The sequence below is a fragment of the Chrysochloris asiatica genome, unplaced genomic scaffold (assembly GCF_000296735.1).
Source record: "Chrysochloris asiatica unplaced genomic scaffold, ChrAsi1.0 scaffold00004, whole genome shotgun sequence".
NCBI classification, from domain to species: Eukaryota; Metazoa; Chordata; class Mammalia; order Afrosoricida; family Chrysochloridae; genus Chrysochloris; species Chrysochloris asiatica.
Window position 1 is genome coordinate 21,924,226 of NW_006408522.1, and position 15,468 is coordinate 21,939,693.

At 36.9% G+C, this 15,468-nt stretch overlaps 1 protein-coding gene across 3 annotated transcripts in view; it reads left to right on the top strand.

Moving 5' to 3' along the window:
• Positions 1–15,468, top strand: part of DMXL2 (Dmx-like 2) — a 192,917-nt gene that overhangs the window by 39,087 nt on the left and 138,362 nt on the right. For all 3 annotated transcript variants that reach the window (XM_006831646.1, XM_006831647.1, XM_006831645.1), the window contains exons 2-6: positions 3,036–3,161; positions 8,793–8,864; positions 12,175–12,253; positions 13,073–13,208; positions 14,091–14,157. In XM_006831646.1, coding sequence (XP_006831709.1) covers positions 3,036–3,161; positions 8,793–8,864; positions 12,175–12,253; positions 13,073–13,208; positions 14,091–14,157 — 480 coding nt within the window. The remainder of the gene's footprint in view (positions 1–3,035; positions 3,162–8,792; positions 8,865–12,174; positions 12,254–13,072; positions 13,209–14,090; positions 14,158–15,468) is intronic.

The window sequence follows — 15,468 nt, forward strand, 5'->3', positions numbered from 1 at the left end:
TTTGGGAGGCTGAGCAGTAAAAGTCTATCTGCCAGAAATAGGTAGACTATGAATGTGGATGGGATGGATGGGCTACCTTTAGAGAAGCAAACGTACTGAATTGGAGTATTTTATGTCTCTTTGATCTGTAATGTAGGAAAAAGTGTACAAATTATAAGGACCTGAATCTTATCTTCTGTTTATTAATGGTATTATCTTAGTTTTACTAATGAGTTGAATCTTTCTTTATACAATGATAATAATTTCTGGAGTCCTGGTGTGGTGCTGTAGGATAAGCACTCGACCTCAAGCAGTGGAAACCCTATATAGGGTTGCTATGATTTGGAACCGACTCAATGGCACTTAACAACAGCAGCGACAATAATAATTTCTATTGTACATATTTGTAGTGAAGACTGAAGAGGCGTGTGAGCTAACTAACGCTTATAGAGTGTCACTTCTGCCTGTAGTAATACTTTATGAATAACTCTGTCACTTTGTGATTGGTGTGTCACCTGGTCATGTCTTCATTAGACTGACTGGGACAATATCAAGTGTTATTTTTGTATTCTCAGCCCTCAGACCAAGCCTGGAACAGAATTCATTGTTCCAGTTTCTTAAATAACTCTTGTGTGCAAAGAGATTTTCTATTTTAATTTTCACAGCTTTCCTAAGAGGTAAGTTTTTGTCTCCCCCCACAATTCTTTCATTTTACAATGGGGAAAAAGAGGCTCAGAGATTAAATAACTTGTTTAAGGACCAGATACTTTGGAAATTGTGAAATGTTTAAGGGTTAAGATTATTTTTATAATTTTAATATAAATTTGAAGGTTGGCAAGGTGAAACAAGCATTTCTTCTGCCTATCTTCACCATCCCTTTTCAGTTTAACCGTCCTCCTCGCGTGGTGTAATACTGCTAGCTTAGCTATAAGAATAACCACTGCTGTCAAGTTGTTTCCAGCTCACAGTGACCCAATAGGGCTGAGTAGAACTGCTCCCTAGGCTTTCTAAGACTGTAAATCTTTATGGGAGCAGAAAGCCTCATCGTTCTCCCTCAGAGCAGCTGGCTGATTGGAACCACCCATCTTGTGGTGTAGCAGCCCAACCCTTAATCCACTATGCCACCTATATACGAATGTTGTTGAATATAGGTGGTTATTTCCTCCTATGGGTGATTCTCTGCCTTGCCTAAATTTATCCTTGCTTCTCTTCTGATAAACTTTTGGTCTTCATAAATATATGAGTTAGAAGGTGGGTTAGAGTACTTACAGCAGGATTTTTTTGTTAACTGGAGGTTTTAGTAACCAGTAGAAATAATGTCTGTCTTTCTGCATGCTCTCTATCTTCCTGACACCAGAGATGGAGGCAGAGATGGGGACATGCAGAGAGGGATCAGCTGAGGACTCTAGATTCACGGGACAAGAGGGACTAAGAGCTGGCAGCCAGGAGGCAGACTTGCAGACTGTGCCTTTTGGCCGTGTAAATTATTATATATGCCTGAGTGTTAAAAATGTTTTTAAAAAACAGCTAAAGTGAATAGAGAGAAATACTGTTAACTGATGATACATGGAGGGAATTATAACCATTGTAATGAAACAAGGTGTATGATTTCTTGAAAGTAAAACTGATGATCTACCCCGTAAATTTTCACTCAATCCACAATAAAAACCTTAAAAAGAAAAGTCATTTATGGACCTTTGGGTTTAGGTCATGTCAGCCCTGGCTATTGGATACTTATATTTTGTAGAACATGGCCACATTGCTTAATGGTGTGGAACAAAAATACCACCTTATACATTTTATATTTATGTTGCTTTTAATGCAGATTTTTAGTTTGAGAATTAAGTTGTTGTTTTTAACTGTTCAGTCCTAAGTAGAGTTTGGAAGAAACATAAAAATGTCCCCACCCCCATTCCTTATGTCCTCATAAAATTCAGAGTTGCAAAACAGGAACAGCTACACCAGGAAATGTGGCAATAGGAAGAAATACGGGGTTTTTACTTATTATGGTCATATGGCATAAAATTTTCCAGGAATTTAATTATATGCTATAATTTGTTTTCTAGGTCACATAGTTAAATCTGTCCAACATTTATATGAGTTGTTATGTAAATAAGTTTTTTATTGTTTGTACTTTATTTTTGTGTGAATTCTGTCCTTCACTTTGAGTTGGTTCCCTTCCTCACTCATGCCTGGTGAAGTTATAGAGAGGGTGGTGCTCCACTGAATCACGAGGGCAGTTGATAAGCTCAGGGTTAACCCTTGCCCTAGTGAATGTAATGCCCCCGGTGTTCAGCTCTTTAAGTAGCTCTTTAAGTAGTGTGGTATTGTGTTGGAAAGTGCATGTCTGATTTCTGTCATGATCTCAAGCCTGGTTTGAACCCTGGGAACATCGAGCCTTCAATGCCGTTACTAATTTTGGATGGAGGTTTTATTTGCTGGTAGTGGTGTGCCGTGGAGTCGGTTCTGACTCATAGCGACCCTGTACAGGGTTTCCGAGGCTGTAAATCTTAATGGGATCAGAAAGCTTCATCTTTCTCCTGTGGAACAGCTGGTGGTTTCAAACTGCTGACCTTGAGGTTAGCAGCTCAGTTCGTAACCACTATGCTACTAGAGTGAGCTCTGCAGAGAAACTTGGAACAGAATAATTTTTGACCTGTAGGGCCAGAGACTACATTGTTTAGAATCTAGACGAACCCTTTTCTTGTTAGTAGTGGTTATTGACTGATAATTCACAAGGACTGGTGTGGCGCTGTGGTCTAATGCGTCAGACTGCAACGTCGTTTGAACTGCAAGGTCAGTGGTTCAAGCTCACCAGCTGCTCCTTGGAAACCCTGTACAGGGTCACTATGGGTTGGAATTGACTGGATGGCACTTAAAAACAACATTGGTTTATATATATATTTTATGTGACTTTTAACATTCTTATAAGAAGTTGGTATTTTTATATTAACTATTTTTAAAAGTATATAATGAAACAAAGTCTAAGATAATTTATTGTATAATGATAATGCAAAACTTATAAATCTCACATATTGTAAAATTTTTATTTTTAGGCATATGGATCAGGCTGTGATATTGTTATTTTGGCAAGTGACTTTGAATGTGTGCAGATCATTCCTGGTGCTAAGCATGGAAACATCCAAGTCAGCTGTGTGGAGTGCTCTAACCAACACGGAAGAGTAAGGGATTTAATTAAATATTTAAAAATAAATTAATTAAACATTTTAATGCAATCATCTCAGAATATTATCTTTTTCATACAAGGCTTGCTGTAATTTTTTATTAATGCAACTTGCTGATACGATTATTGTTGGGAGCTGTAAATTTATAGGTTGTATACAAATGATAATGTGCCATAAAGCTGATACTGTGGTAATTATTCTAAAATTGTATATACTTTATTGAAAGCTCTGTAGCCCTTGCATTCCTATTGGTGTTGTTAAGTCATTCCAACTCATAGTGACCCTGTATAGAATTTCTCAAGCTTGTCAATCCTTGAGGGAGCAGAAAGTCTTACCTTTCTTATGAGGAGTGGCTGGTAGACTCGAATCACCGAATTAATGGTTCACAGTCCAGTACTTATCCTACAACACTATCCCAATTCCTTTTCCCAATAACAGTGTCATTGTTGTTGTGAAGTGCTGTTGAGTCGGTTCCGACCCAGAGCGACCCTGTATAGGGTTTCTGAGGAGCAGCTGGTGAGCTTGAACTGCCAACCTTGCAGTTCAAATGGCTTTGCAGCCTGGCGCATTAACCCACAGCGCCACACCAGGAGTCCTTCCCTATAACAAAACAAACTGATAATTCTGCCATGGGTAATTCCAGCAGTCATTAAGCAGGGAAGTAAACCTTTATTTTCTCTACCTAGTAAATTATATTAACATTAAACAGTTGTCAAGAAATTAACTAAGTGAATCTAATGTGGTGGTAGTAGTGTGCCCTGCAGTCGGTTCTGACTCATAGCAACCCTGTATAGGGTTTCCAAGGCTGTAAATCTTTACTAGAGCAGAAAGGCTCATCTTTCTCCCGAGGAGCGGCTGGTAGTTTTGAACTGCTGACCTTGAAGTTAACAGCCTGGCTCGTAACCACTACACTACCAGAGCTACTAGTCTTATATATAATTGGTGCTTTGTAGAGTTCTTGTTAATTTCATGAAAGTTTATTTTTTGAATGTAGAAACTTATAGGTCATTCATTCAAGACTTTAAAACAGAAGGTTAGTTTTTAGATTGTTAACACATTTTCATACATAATATGCGTTAAATGTTAGTTACAGGATTTGTAAGTATAGCGTATTTGCTGTGTATTCTGATAATTCAGTAAAGCCAATATTGTACAGTGGAGTTGATGTTCTCTATAGAATACAGAAGTGAGATTTTTACCTATAATCATTTTAATAACTGAAATATTCTTAGTGTACTAGAAATTCTTCTTTACTGAGTAACAAATTTTATCAAGAAAATATTAATTAGAATATTCACGATGATAAGTAGGAATCATGTAGATTTCCAATGAATGATGAATCCTGATTACTTTGCTGTGCCATTTCCACTGCTTGTCTTTGCTGCTTGCACCAAGCCTTACAATTTGTGTCAGTGTTCGCTGTTGACCTAGTATGAAAGCATTGGATTTCTTGTGGCTTTTTTTTTTTTTCCTCAGATACTTGTAACTTACTTTTCTGATTTTTTTTTTCCTCCTCTAAGTATTGATTAAGGTTTTTTTTTGTTGTTGTTGTTGTTTTTTTTACAAAACACTGAGAGTGTCAGATTTTACACATTAAGTTTTCATTGTTCCTCTTCCTAGCTGGCTGTGTGCTTATTATCAGAGATGAAGTGTAATAACTTATTTATGTGCTGGTGGTAATCTCAATGTACAGATTCTCTAGGAGCACAGTTTTTAAAAATGTGACACACTGGTATTCATAACTATGGAGAATAGAGAACTTGTTTCTCGGACCTGGCTGAAGGCAGAAGGCAAAATTGTGAAATATTTGATTTCTTGTCTCTATTATAGTCGTTTTCTTTTAGTCCCTTTATACCTAGTCCTTGTGGTGATAATGTTCACATTTGTGACTTTGTGTTAGTCAGTATAATCATTTATTCACTGATTGGTATATTGAATAGGAAGGTTTTTTGGGGTCTGTTACCCAGGCATTTTAATTCGTTTTGTCTGTCTCATTGTGGATTAAAACCTTTTTTCATGGAAAGGATATTCGGTATTAAGTAGCAGTTAGAAATCAGTCATTGACTGACAGTGCCCTGAGATCACAGTGGACCGTTTTTGTCAGGCCTTAAAGGAACACACACCTTATTTAGTTGTATAGGCTGACCTGAGTACAGAGATGTCAGAAGGGATGGAACAGGACTTTAAGGAATTATTAGAAAACAGCTTCTGGTGTCTCTTAGGAACAGAGGAATTTATGTCTTGCATATCAGATACGTGATATGGAACAAAGTCTTTCAGACCATAAACCCTACACGTAAGTCCTCTGGAGACATCTGTTCAGCTCTTTGACCTCCAGGTGCAATGGGTTTCTCTCTTTTATTTCTCAGTCCATTTTCTCTAGTCCTTTTAAAAGGCTTTCCTAATCGTTATTTTCTGAGTTTTAGTATAACTAATGTCATTTTGCTTGGTATATACTTAAGTCCTGTTACTTTTTGGTGTTTTTCTCTACTTTTTAAATGATTTTTGTATTTTCACTGGATTATAAAGTTTTTAACAAAGAGATGCAGCATATAGATACATCTTTAAAGTTTTCTATATTGAAAAATGAAAAGTAACTATTTCTTATAGAGAAAGATGTTTGATTTGAATAGATCAGTCTTCTATTTGATATATAAAATTAAGCTTACCAACAGGAGAAATTCTTGAGTCTAATACTTTCCCCACAATATATGTATATGAGGGGACATCAACAAGTTGATGGAAAAATTCTGTTATCTTTTAATTCCATTTATCCATGCACACACATACACAATGACATGAGGATAAGTCAAAAAGTATTGCTACTAGGGTTCCAGTTCTTAACATGCTTGGATTTATTCCAAACAAAACGTGAAACATGTCTCTGCAATCAGCAGATGGTTGCAGACATGTTCTCTCAGTGATCTACAGGTGCCATCCAGTCAGTTCCAACTCATAGCCATGTTATGCACAACAGAATGAAACACTGTTCAGTCCTGTGTCAACCTCACAAGTATTGGTACTTGAGTCCATTTCTTCTGTCACTGTGCAAGTCCATCTCATTGGGGGTCTTCCTCTTTTTTGCTGATGCTGTACTTTACCATGTATGATGCCCTTCTTTAGGGACTGGTCCCTTCCTGATGCTTCTAAGGAGCATTCGGGCAGTAGTTCTCCCAACACAGATAGATCTCTTTGTTCATCTGGCAGGCCATAGTATTTTTAATATAATTCTCTAACACTATAATTCAAATGCATCATACTTCTATGATCTTTCTTATTCATTGTCCAACTTTTTCACATGCATATGAGGCTATAGAAAATATCATAGCTTGGGTCAGGTATTCCTTAATCCTCAAACTGACATCTTTGCTCTTCAAAGACTTTAAAGAGGTCTTGTGCAGCAGATTTGCCTAATGCAAATCTTGGTTTGTTTTATTTTTTGACTGTTGCTTCCATCCATGTTGATGAGAGATCCAAGCAAGATGGCTTAGACAATTTCAATCTTTTCTCCATTTGTTGTTGTTGTTAAGGGCCGTTGAGTAAGTTCTAACCCATAGCAATACTGTGTAGGGTTTATTGGTGCAGTGGTGAGGGTTTTTGTTTTCTTTATATTGAGGTGCAACCCATATGGAAGACTGTGGTCTTTGATCTTTATCAGTAAGTATTTTAAGTCCACGTCGCTTTCAGCAAGCAAGATTGTATCATCTGCGTATCACAGGCTGTTAATGAGTCTTCGTCTAGTCCTGATGCCACTTTCTTCTTCATATAATCCAGCTTCTTGGATTAATTGAATAAATATGGTGAAAGAAGACAACCCTGGTGCACATCTTTCCTCATTTTAAACCATTCAGAGTTCCCTGGTTCTGTTCAAATGACTGCCACTTGTTCTATGTACAGGTTCTTAAGGGTTCTGGCATACCCATTCTCTCCAGTGTTCCCCATAGCTTGTCATGATCCATGCAGTCGAAAGCCTTGTGTAGTCACTAAAGCACAGGTAAACTTATTTCTGGTATTCTCTGCTTTCAGCCAGTTTAGTCCTGTTGTTGTGGTTAAGTGCCTTTGATTCAGTTACGACCCATACTGACCCTTTATGGGGTTTCCGAGGAGCAGCTGGTGAGCTTGAACTGCCAACTTGTGGTTCAAAGTGACTTTGCAGCCCAGTGCCACACCAGGACTCCAAAATAGGTTGTAGGTCTTTTTAAAAGTACTGCCTCGTAGTCCTGTTGTTGTTTTTAAGTGCCGCTGAGTGGGTTCCAACTCATAGAGACCCCTATATAGGGTTTCCGATGAGCAGCTGGTGGGTCTGTTGTTGTTGTTGAGTGCCACCGAGTTGATTCCTACCCATAATGACCCTGTGTAGGGTTTCCAAGGAGCAGGTGGTGAGTTTGAACTGCCGACCTTGCGGTTCAAACGGCTTTGCAGTCTGGTGCATTAACCCACAGCGCTACACCAGGACTGTAGGGCGCTTTAAAAAAAAGGAATACGAAGAAAAAATATTGCCTGAAGATCAGTTAGCTCAAAGAGCTGATGTTTCTATTAGTCTTTTAAATAGCGTAAAACTTAATGAAGATGATTCTCTGGAACAAATCATACATTGGAGATGAGTCTTGGATTTACTAATAAGTTCACAAAGTAAGGTCTAATCAAAACCATGGCTTCTGAAGGCATCTGTTTGTTGTTAAATGCTGCTGAGTTGGTTCAGGTTGGGCCAGTTAAATTCAAGGCAGAGAGGTTAGCCCAGAAGGCTATGGTGAAGAATTGTGGGGACTTCCAAGGGACAATCTTGATAGATTTTCTCAAAGGACACAGGACGATCATGGGTTTATTGTGAAGAAGGTTTGAGAAAATTGAAAACTGCCTTGGTGAGCAAAAGGCCAACAAAGTTGTACCAAGGAATTGTTTTCCACCATGACAATGCACCTGCTCATTCTTTGAGGCTAGCAAGGGTCATCCTATGAGCTTTTTGTTGGGAAATCTTTCTGTATTCACTCTATTGCTCTGATCTTACCTCTTCAGACATCTTTTTGTTTCCAAAACTTAAAGAACATTTAAAATAAACACAATTTGAGGCCCTCATGGATGACAAAACTGTCCTTTGGATGTGGTGTAAATTGAGAAGTGCCAAATTCTTTGGGGGAAAGGTTAGAGAGAGGAAACTCCACCGTGAGAAGTATATAAACCTAGATGGAGGATGTATCAAGAAAAAATAACTTCACATTTCGATATTTTTATTTAAAAAAGCTTTCTATGATTTTGTAGCAGTTGACTTACTCTCTGGATTGTATACATACATAAGGGGGCTTCAAAAAGTTCATGGAAAACAGAATGGAAAGATAATGGAATTTTTCATAAACCTTTTGAAGCTCCTTTGTGTGTATGTATACGAGGGACTTCAAAAAGTGTGGAAAAACGGAGCAAAAAGAAAGATGAATAGAATTGTTCCATGAACCTTTTGAAACTCTGTCATACACTCACACACACAGAGAAAAGTAAATTTATCTACAACTTCATTGAAAGTTAGCATGGTGCTGTAATTATATATAATTAGTTTATATATATATTATGCAAAGAAGGTTACCTTTATTGTACCTTTTCCTAAATATTAATGTTTTGTTCATTCTTTTGTAGATTGCTGCTTCATATGGTAATGCTGTTTGTATTTTTGAGCCGTTGGGCATAAATTCTCATAAGAGAAATTGTGTAAGTATTAAGTCACAGTAGAAAACTTAGAATCTAGTTGATGGTATTAATCCTGCTCCTTATGAGTTGTATGGTAAATATTTGACATTCCCCAGGGATATATTCTTAGGCCTTTTAGAATTCCAAGTTTTTAGAATGTTGTTAATTGAGATGTAAAAAAAACAGACAAAAAACTGTGTTTTAGGGGAAAGTTTACATAGCAAATTCAGTTCTGACTTACCAATTTTTATACAAAATTATCCATGACATTGGTTGCATTTTCACAGCATGTCAGCATTTTCTTTATTTCCATTCCATTTGTTCTGTTTCTGTTAATCTAGCTTCCCTGCCCCTCCGTCCCTTTTCATCTTTGCTTTACAGTGAATATTGACTATTGGTTTCATAGAGTGTGTTATTGAAGGGAGCACATTATTCATAGGTAATACTAATTCTTTCCTAAGAATCTTTTATTTGGCTCAAAGGTGATTTGTTTGAATGGCTTTAGTTCCAAGATCATCGATTCTTAGGGTGATAGTCTCGGGAGTTTTCTCTAGTCTCTATCAGTCCAGTAAGTCTGGCCTATTTTAAGAATTTGAGTTTTGCTCTGTAATTTTCTCCCGTTCTATTTGGGACTTTCTATTGTATCCCTGAAGTCCTGGTGTGGCACTGTGAGGTAAGCACTAAATCTCAAGATTGGTTTGAACCACAAGGTCAGCAGTTTAAACTCACCAGGTGCTCCTTGGAAATCCTATTCAGGGTTGCTATGACTCTGAGCGGACTCACCAGCACTTAATAACAACAACCTTGTGTCTTGGTCACAATGGTCAGTTAGTGGTAGCTGGGCCCTTTCAGTTCTTCTGGTTCAGGAGAGATGAAGGCTGTGTTTTTGCTCACTGGATTTATTCTGCTAATTGAGATCCATCCTAGTCTGAGATATTTGTTGCCTCAGAACCAATCAGATTCATACTAGATGCTTTATTATATGTTGTATTATTTAGTATCCAGAAAATCCTACCTTGTGCTATTAATGCCATTAAAAATTACTACATGCATTAGAACTCCATCATCACTTAGAAATAATTCAAAACTGTAAATGTATATATTTACTAAATAATTTTAAAAAAACGTATTCTTAAAAGTTATTGTCAAGTGCCGTTGAGTTGATTCCAACTCATAGTGACCCTTGTAAGGGTTTCTTCCAACTGTGTGGTTCACAGTCCAGTGCTTATTTTTCAGTACCGAGAATATTCTTAAATGGATGCATTAAAATAACTAATTTTGATTTTTTTTTGTTATATGTATGTATATGAATATTTCTTTTTACATTTCCAAGAAACTAGTATAAGTCAAAATATTAGTTTTTTTCCCTGTAGTTCACCCCAATGCCATTGAGTCTGTTCTGACTCACAGCATCCCTGTTGAGGGTTTCAGAAGCTATCAATCTTTATGGGAGCAGAAAGCCTCCTACTTCTCCTGCAGAGCAGATAGTGGATTTGAACTGCTGACTTTGTGTTTAGCAGCCCAGTCCTTATCCTACAGCACCACCTGGGCCCCTTTTCCCTAGGATAGTATTATGAAATGGATCTCAAATTTTAGAATGCTAAAGAATCACCTGGAACACATATTTAAAATGAAGATTCCCAGGTCTCACTCTCCAAATGTATGCTATGTCCACAGACTACACTGAGAAACTCTAATGAAAAAAATTTTAGAGATGTGTTAAGAAGCTCTGGTAGTGTAGTTGTTACGAATCAGGATGCGAACTGCAAGGTCAGCAGTTCGAAACTACCTGCTGCTTCGCTGGAGAAAGATAAGGCTTTCTGCTCCCATATTTACAGCCTCAGAAACCCTATACAGGGTCGCTATGGGTCGGAACCGACTCAACGGCTCTTAACAACAACAATACTTTCAGTACTGATTAGGTAGACAGTTTAAACCTTGCCAGCCACTGCTCAGAAACCCTATAGAGGGTCACTGTGAGTCAGAGCTGACTCAATGGCACTTAACAACAACAACAATTATTACTATAGAATAAATTCATTGAGCAGTATTTGATTTAAAAATAACATTCTTCCCCCTTGATCATGAAATATAAGATTAGTTTTAAATGATAAAATGCAAGTTTTACAGTTATGTTTTTAAATTCTGCCGTTAAGTAGGCATGAAGCCTTGAATAAAGAATTGTTAAATATTTGTAAACTACCCTGAAGAACAGAGACTTGCCACTTATTATCATTGTATGCCAAGAGATAAGTGTACAACTAGCTGAAGGGGTTACCCCACTTTATATTGGTCTATACTGTCATGAAAGGGCGTTAACAAAGAAATAACTAAACTTTGTTTACTTTGGTACTGTTTTTAATGTAAAAGGTCTTTGAACTTTTAAATCTTCTTTGTAATATTTAGAATGAAAATGTTTGAAAAAAAAGGATAGAAATGAATTCAAATAGATATAATATAGTTCAGATTTGTAGATTATTATTTATTGGCCCTTTGGGAGATGATTCTGGTTTTCTTTTAGACATTGAGTCTATGTAGGATTATGCTAATTTTTTTTCCTGATGTGTATTTATTTAGTTTCAGTAAACATTTATTGAGCATTTGTGTACCAGCCATTACAAGTGCTAAAGATACAAATATTGTTATGACATAGAACCTTGATGAGTTGCAACTTACTAGGAGAGGCAGACAACATAAGGTAATATTTCAGAATGATCAGGGTTGTGGTGGTGGCAGTGGCGGTGGTGTGCTATGAAGTTGGTTCTGACTCATAGTGACCTTGTATAGGGTTTCTGAGGAGTGGCTGGTGACTTCGAACCACTGACCCTGTGGTTCAAACCGACCTTGCTGTCTAATGCATTATCCCACAGCACCACACTAGGACTCTCCAGTATATGTAGGGAGGGAGTTCCTAGAGAGCGCAAAATGGTTAATGCTTGGTACCTATCAAAAAAGTTGGTACTTAAACTCCACCCAGAAGTACCTCAGAAGAAAGGTCTGGAGATCTTCAGAAAAATCAACCACAGAAAACCCTAGAAAGCACAGTACTACTCTGATGCACATAGGGTCGCCATGATTGAAGTTGACTTGATGGCAACTGTAGAGACTTGGAAGCCCCCCTAAGAGGACATGTTTTGTCTGGGCATGACAGGCAGTTCAGTATGATAGAGAAAATAGTAAGTTATTTTTTAAAACATTTTCTTTTTGAAAATAATAGTATAATATTTGCGTCTTTGTTTCAGATAATAAGATCTTTAGTTGAAGAAAATGATAAAATGATAGTATTCATGGATGTTATTTTAAAAGTATATCTTTTTCCTTCATGTTTCAGCAACTCAAATGTCAGTGGCTTAAAACTGGGCAGTTTTTTTTGAGTTCTGTGACGTACAACTTAGCATGGGACCCTCAAGGTATTTAGCGACTAGTTTCAGAAGCTATGAAAATCAAATATTTGTTCTAAATGTATGATTACCATGTGATATATAGTCTTTCTTAATAAGAAAATGATCATAGTATGTTTTCTGAATGCTAGTGAATGAGTGTACTTTTTTCCTTCTTGGTATATACACTTTTGTCTATAACAGTACGTTACTATTCCATGCATTTTCCTCTCTCTAGAATGCTTTATTCCAAGGAACTGTGCTAATTTGTTCCTTAGTTAGCATGTGCTGCCCTTTACTCTAATTTTACTTGTTACTAAGACATCAAATCAGAAATAAAGCAGGGCCAAAAAACCTATCTTGTTTAGCTGCCATTTATATTTCAGGAAAATATTTAATTTTGAAAGATAAGGAAAAACCCCTAACAATAATGGCTATTGTCCCTTTTTCATTCGCAATGAATGAAAGCAGTTTTTACAGTTCATGTAGAAAACCAGACTTCACTAATTTGCAGTTATGCCTATCATCCAAGAACATATTTGTAGATTGTATACATCAGTTTTGAGGGGTTTGTTTTGTTATTCGATTTTTATGTTGATTTTTAGAGACTTATGTGATATACAACAGTTCTTTGTAAGTAAGCTTTTCTCTTTTGCTCTCAAGTCTTCTCCAGGAGCTACTCGCTTGTCTAGCAGATTCTTAGATGTACTCCAAGTGTTTTTCATAGATATTTTTCATAGACATTGTTGCTTATTTGTTACAGTTTATATATTTAATTAGAAGCTAACATAAGCATTTCTTTCCCTAGACAAACCTTGCTAGTTCATCAAAACATTCTTTAATTTTCAGATAACAGACTCTTGACAACAACGGAGTCTATTCAGTTGTGGGCTCCTCCAGGAGGTGACATTCTAGAAGAGGAAGAAGAAATTGATCATAAAATTCCTCCTGCCTTAAATGATTGGAAATGCATCTGGCAGTGCAAGTTAGTGTCTATCTCACTTGTTATATTCACCAGTTAAAAAAACGTCTCCTAAAATATGTCCCTTTTCATTTGATCTTCATTTTGTAATGGTACCATCGCATTTAAAAGTCTAATAAAGTACTTTTCTTAACTGAGACCAATTAGCATATTGTCCTTCAACCTGGGCTAAAGTTGATTTAAAAAAAAAGTAAAAAATATTTTCATCGTAGTAATCCTGGGTCTAGGAACATATTTCGGGTTACAGGATAAGCATAAGACTGCTAATGCAAGGTCGGCAGTTCAAACCCACCAGTTGTTCCTTGGGAGAAAGATGAAGTTTTCTGATCCCATAAAGATTTACAACTTATACAGGGAGGGTATGAGTCAGAATTGACTTCATGGCATTGAGCTGTGAGTTGAAAGTTGAATCCCAGGTCTTAGATGGGCAGGGTTGACACACATGGGAATTATTCATTAATGGATAAGATATGATGAGGGCCAGGAGCAGGAAGATGTGGAAGTTGCCGGCCACTTTTTCATTTGGAAGGATAACCATTGACATGAACGTGGACTGTATGAAAGGGACCAGTTGGTTAGAGAAGATAAGGAGTTCAGTGTTTAACACGTCATATTTAGGATGATAGTGGGACATGGCACAATGATATCCTCTGCATATTACTTCCATTGTTCTTTGGTTCCCAAAGTGAACTGTTATCACAAATTAATGAATTTTTAGGAATAAGAAATCTTTTACTTATATTTTTAGGGAGTCAAAAACAGTTGACACTCTTGTTCTATGATTATATGTTGTTAGGAAAATCTCATTTTGATCATTGATATTATAACTGTATAGTAGATTTTTAAAATGGTAGCTGTTTAACTGTCTTTATTTATTTTTTTAAGAACCTCAGTGTCTGTACATTTGATGGAGTGGTCCCCTGATGGTGAATATTTTGCTACTGCTGGAAAGGTAAAGGACCAAACAACAACAACAACGACCCCCCAATAAATAAAATAATTAGAAATGCCTGCTATTCATTCTTACTTTGTTTTCTTAAGTGTATAATTGGGATAGTTTTACTCTGAAAAACTGGTCCAAGGAATAATGATAGTGTAGTGTCTGTGAAAACCAGGTACATCCCCCACATGTATTAAGCACTTGAGAAATAATGACTGTTATTATTATCCTTATTTGACCGTAGCTCATTTGGGTTTAAACTTTTTTTTTAAGTTTAAAAATAGCATATTAACCTGATTTAAAAAGTAAAATGGGTATATTGGATTCAAAATGAAAAGAAACTTTCCCCTGCCTCATCCTTACCCACTTTTAATTCCTGTGTCATAAGTTGTATATTTTAGTATTTCTTTTCATATTTCTAAATAACTTGCTTATGCACCTATTCTTGATTTTTTTTGTTGTTCAGTGTTTTGAATCATTTATTGTCTTCTCATTATATAAGCTGAGGTTTGAGATCTCTAATTGATATTCCCATCTTCACTGTTTTTAAAACACAAAAATCTATTCACTACCCTTCTTTCTGTCTTCATGATATAAATAATATAATGTTTGGTTAAATCAGTATTCATTGTTCACATTATTTGATTACTTAAATATTCTTTGCAGTTAATGTTACATTTTGATATTCCTAAATTAAATTTCAGTATTACTTTTACTGTTTGCTTACGTTTCTCTATGTTGCTGTTGTTGTTAAGTGCCATTGAGTAGGTTCCTGTATAGAGTTTCCTAGGAGTGGTTACTGCGTTTGAAACGCCGAGCTTGAGGTTAGAAGTCCAGTGCTTCCTACAGTGTCACACCAGGTTTCTATATGTCTAACTGATAATCTTCCAAGACAGATTTGTTCCTTTTGGTTGTTGTTGTTGTTAGGTGCCATCGAGTTGGTACTGACCCATAGCGACCTTATGCACAGCAGAACAACACACTGCCCGATCCTGGGCCAACCTCACTACTGTTGCCACGCATGAGTCCATCGCTGTTGCCACTTGGCCAGTCCATCTAGTTGGGGGTCTTCCTTTTTTTCTCTGAACCTCCACCTTACCAAACATGATATCCTTCTCCAGTGACTGGTCCCTCCTGAAAATATGTCTGAAGTATGAGAGACAAAGCTTGGCCATCTTGGCCTCCAAGGAGCACTCTGGCTGTACTTCTTCCAGAATAGATCTGTTGATTCTTTTGGCAGCCCATGGCACTTTCAATATTCTCCTCCAACACCATAATCAAAAGCATCAATTCTTCTACAGTCTTCCTTCACTGTCCAGCTTT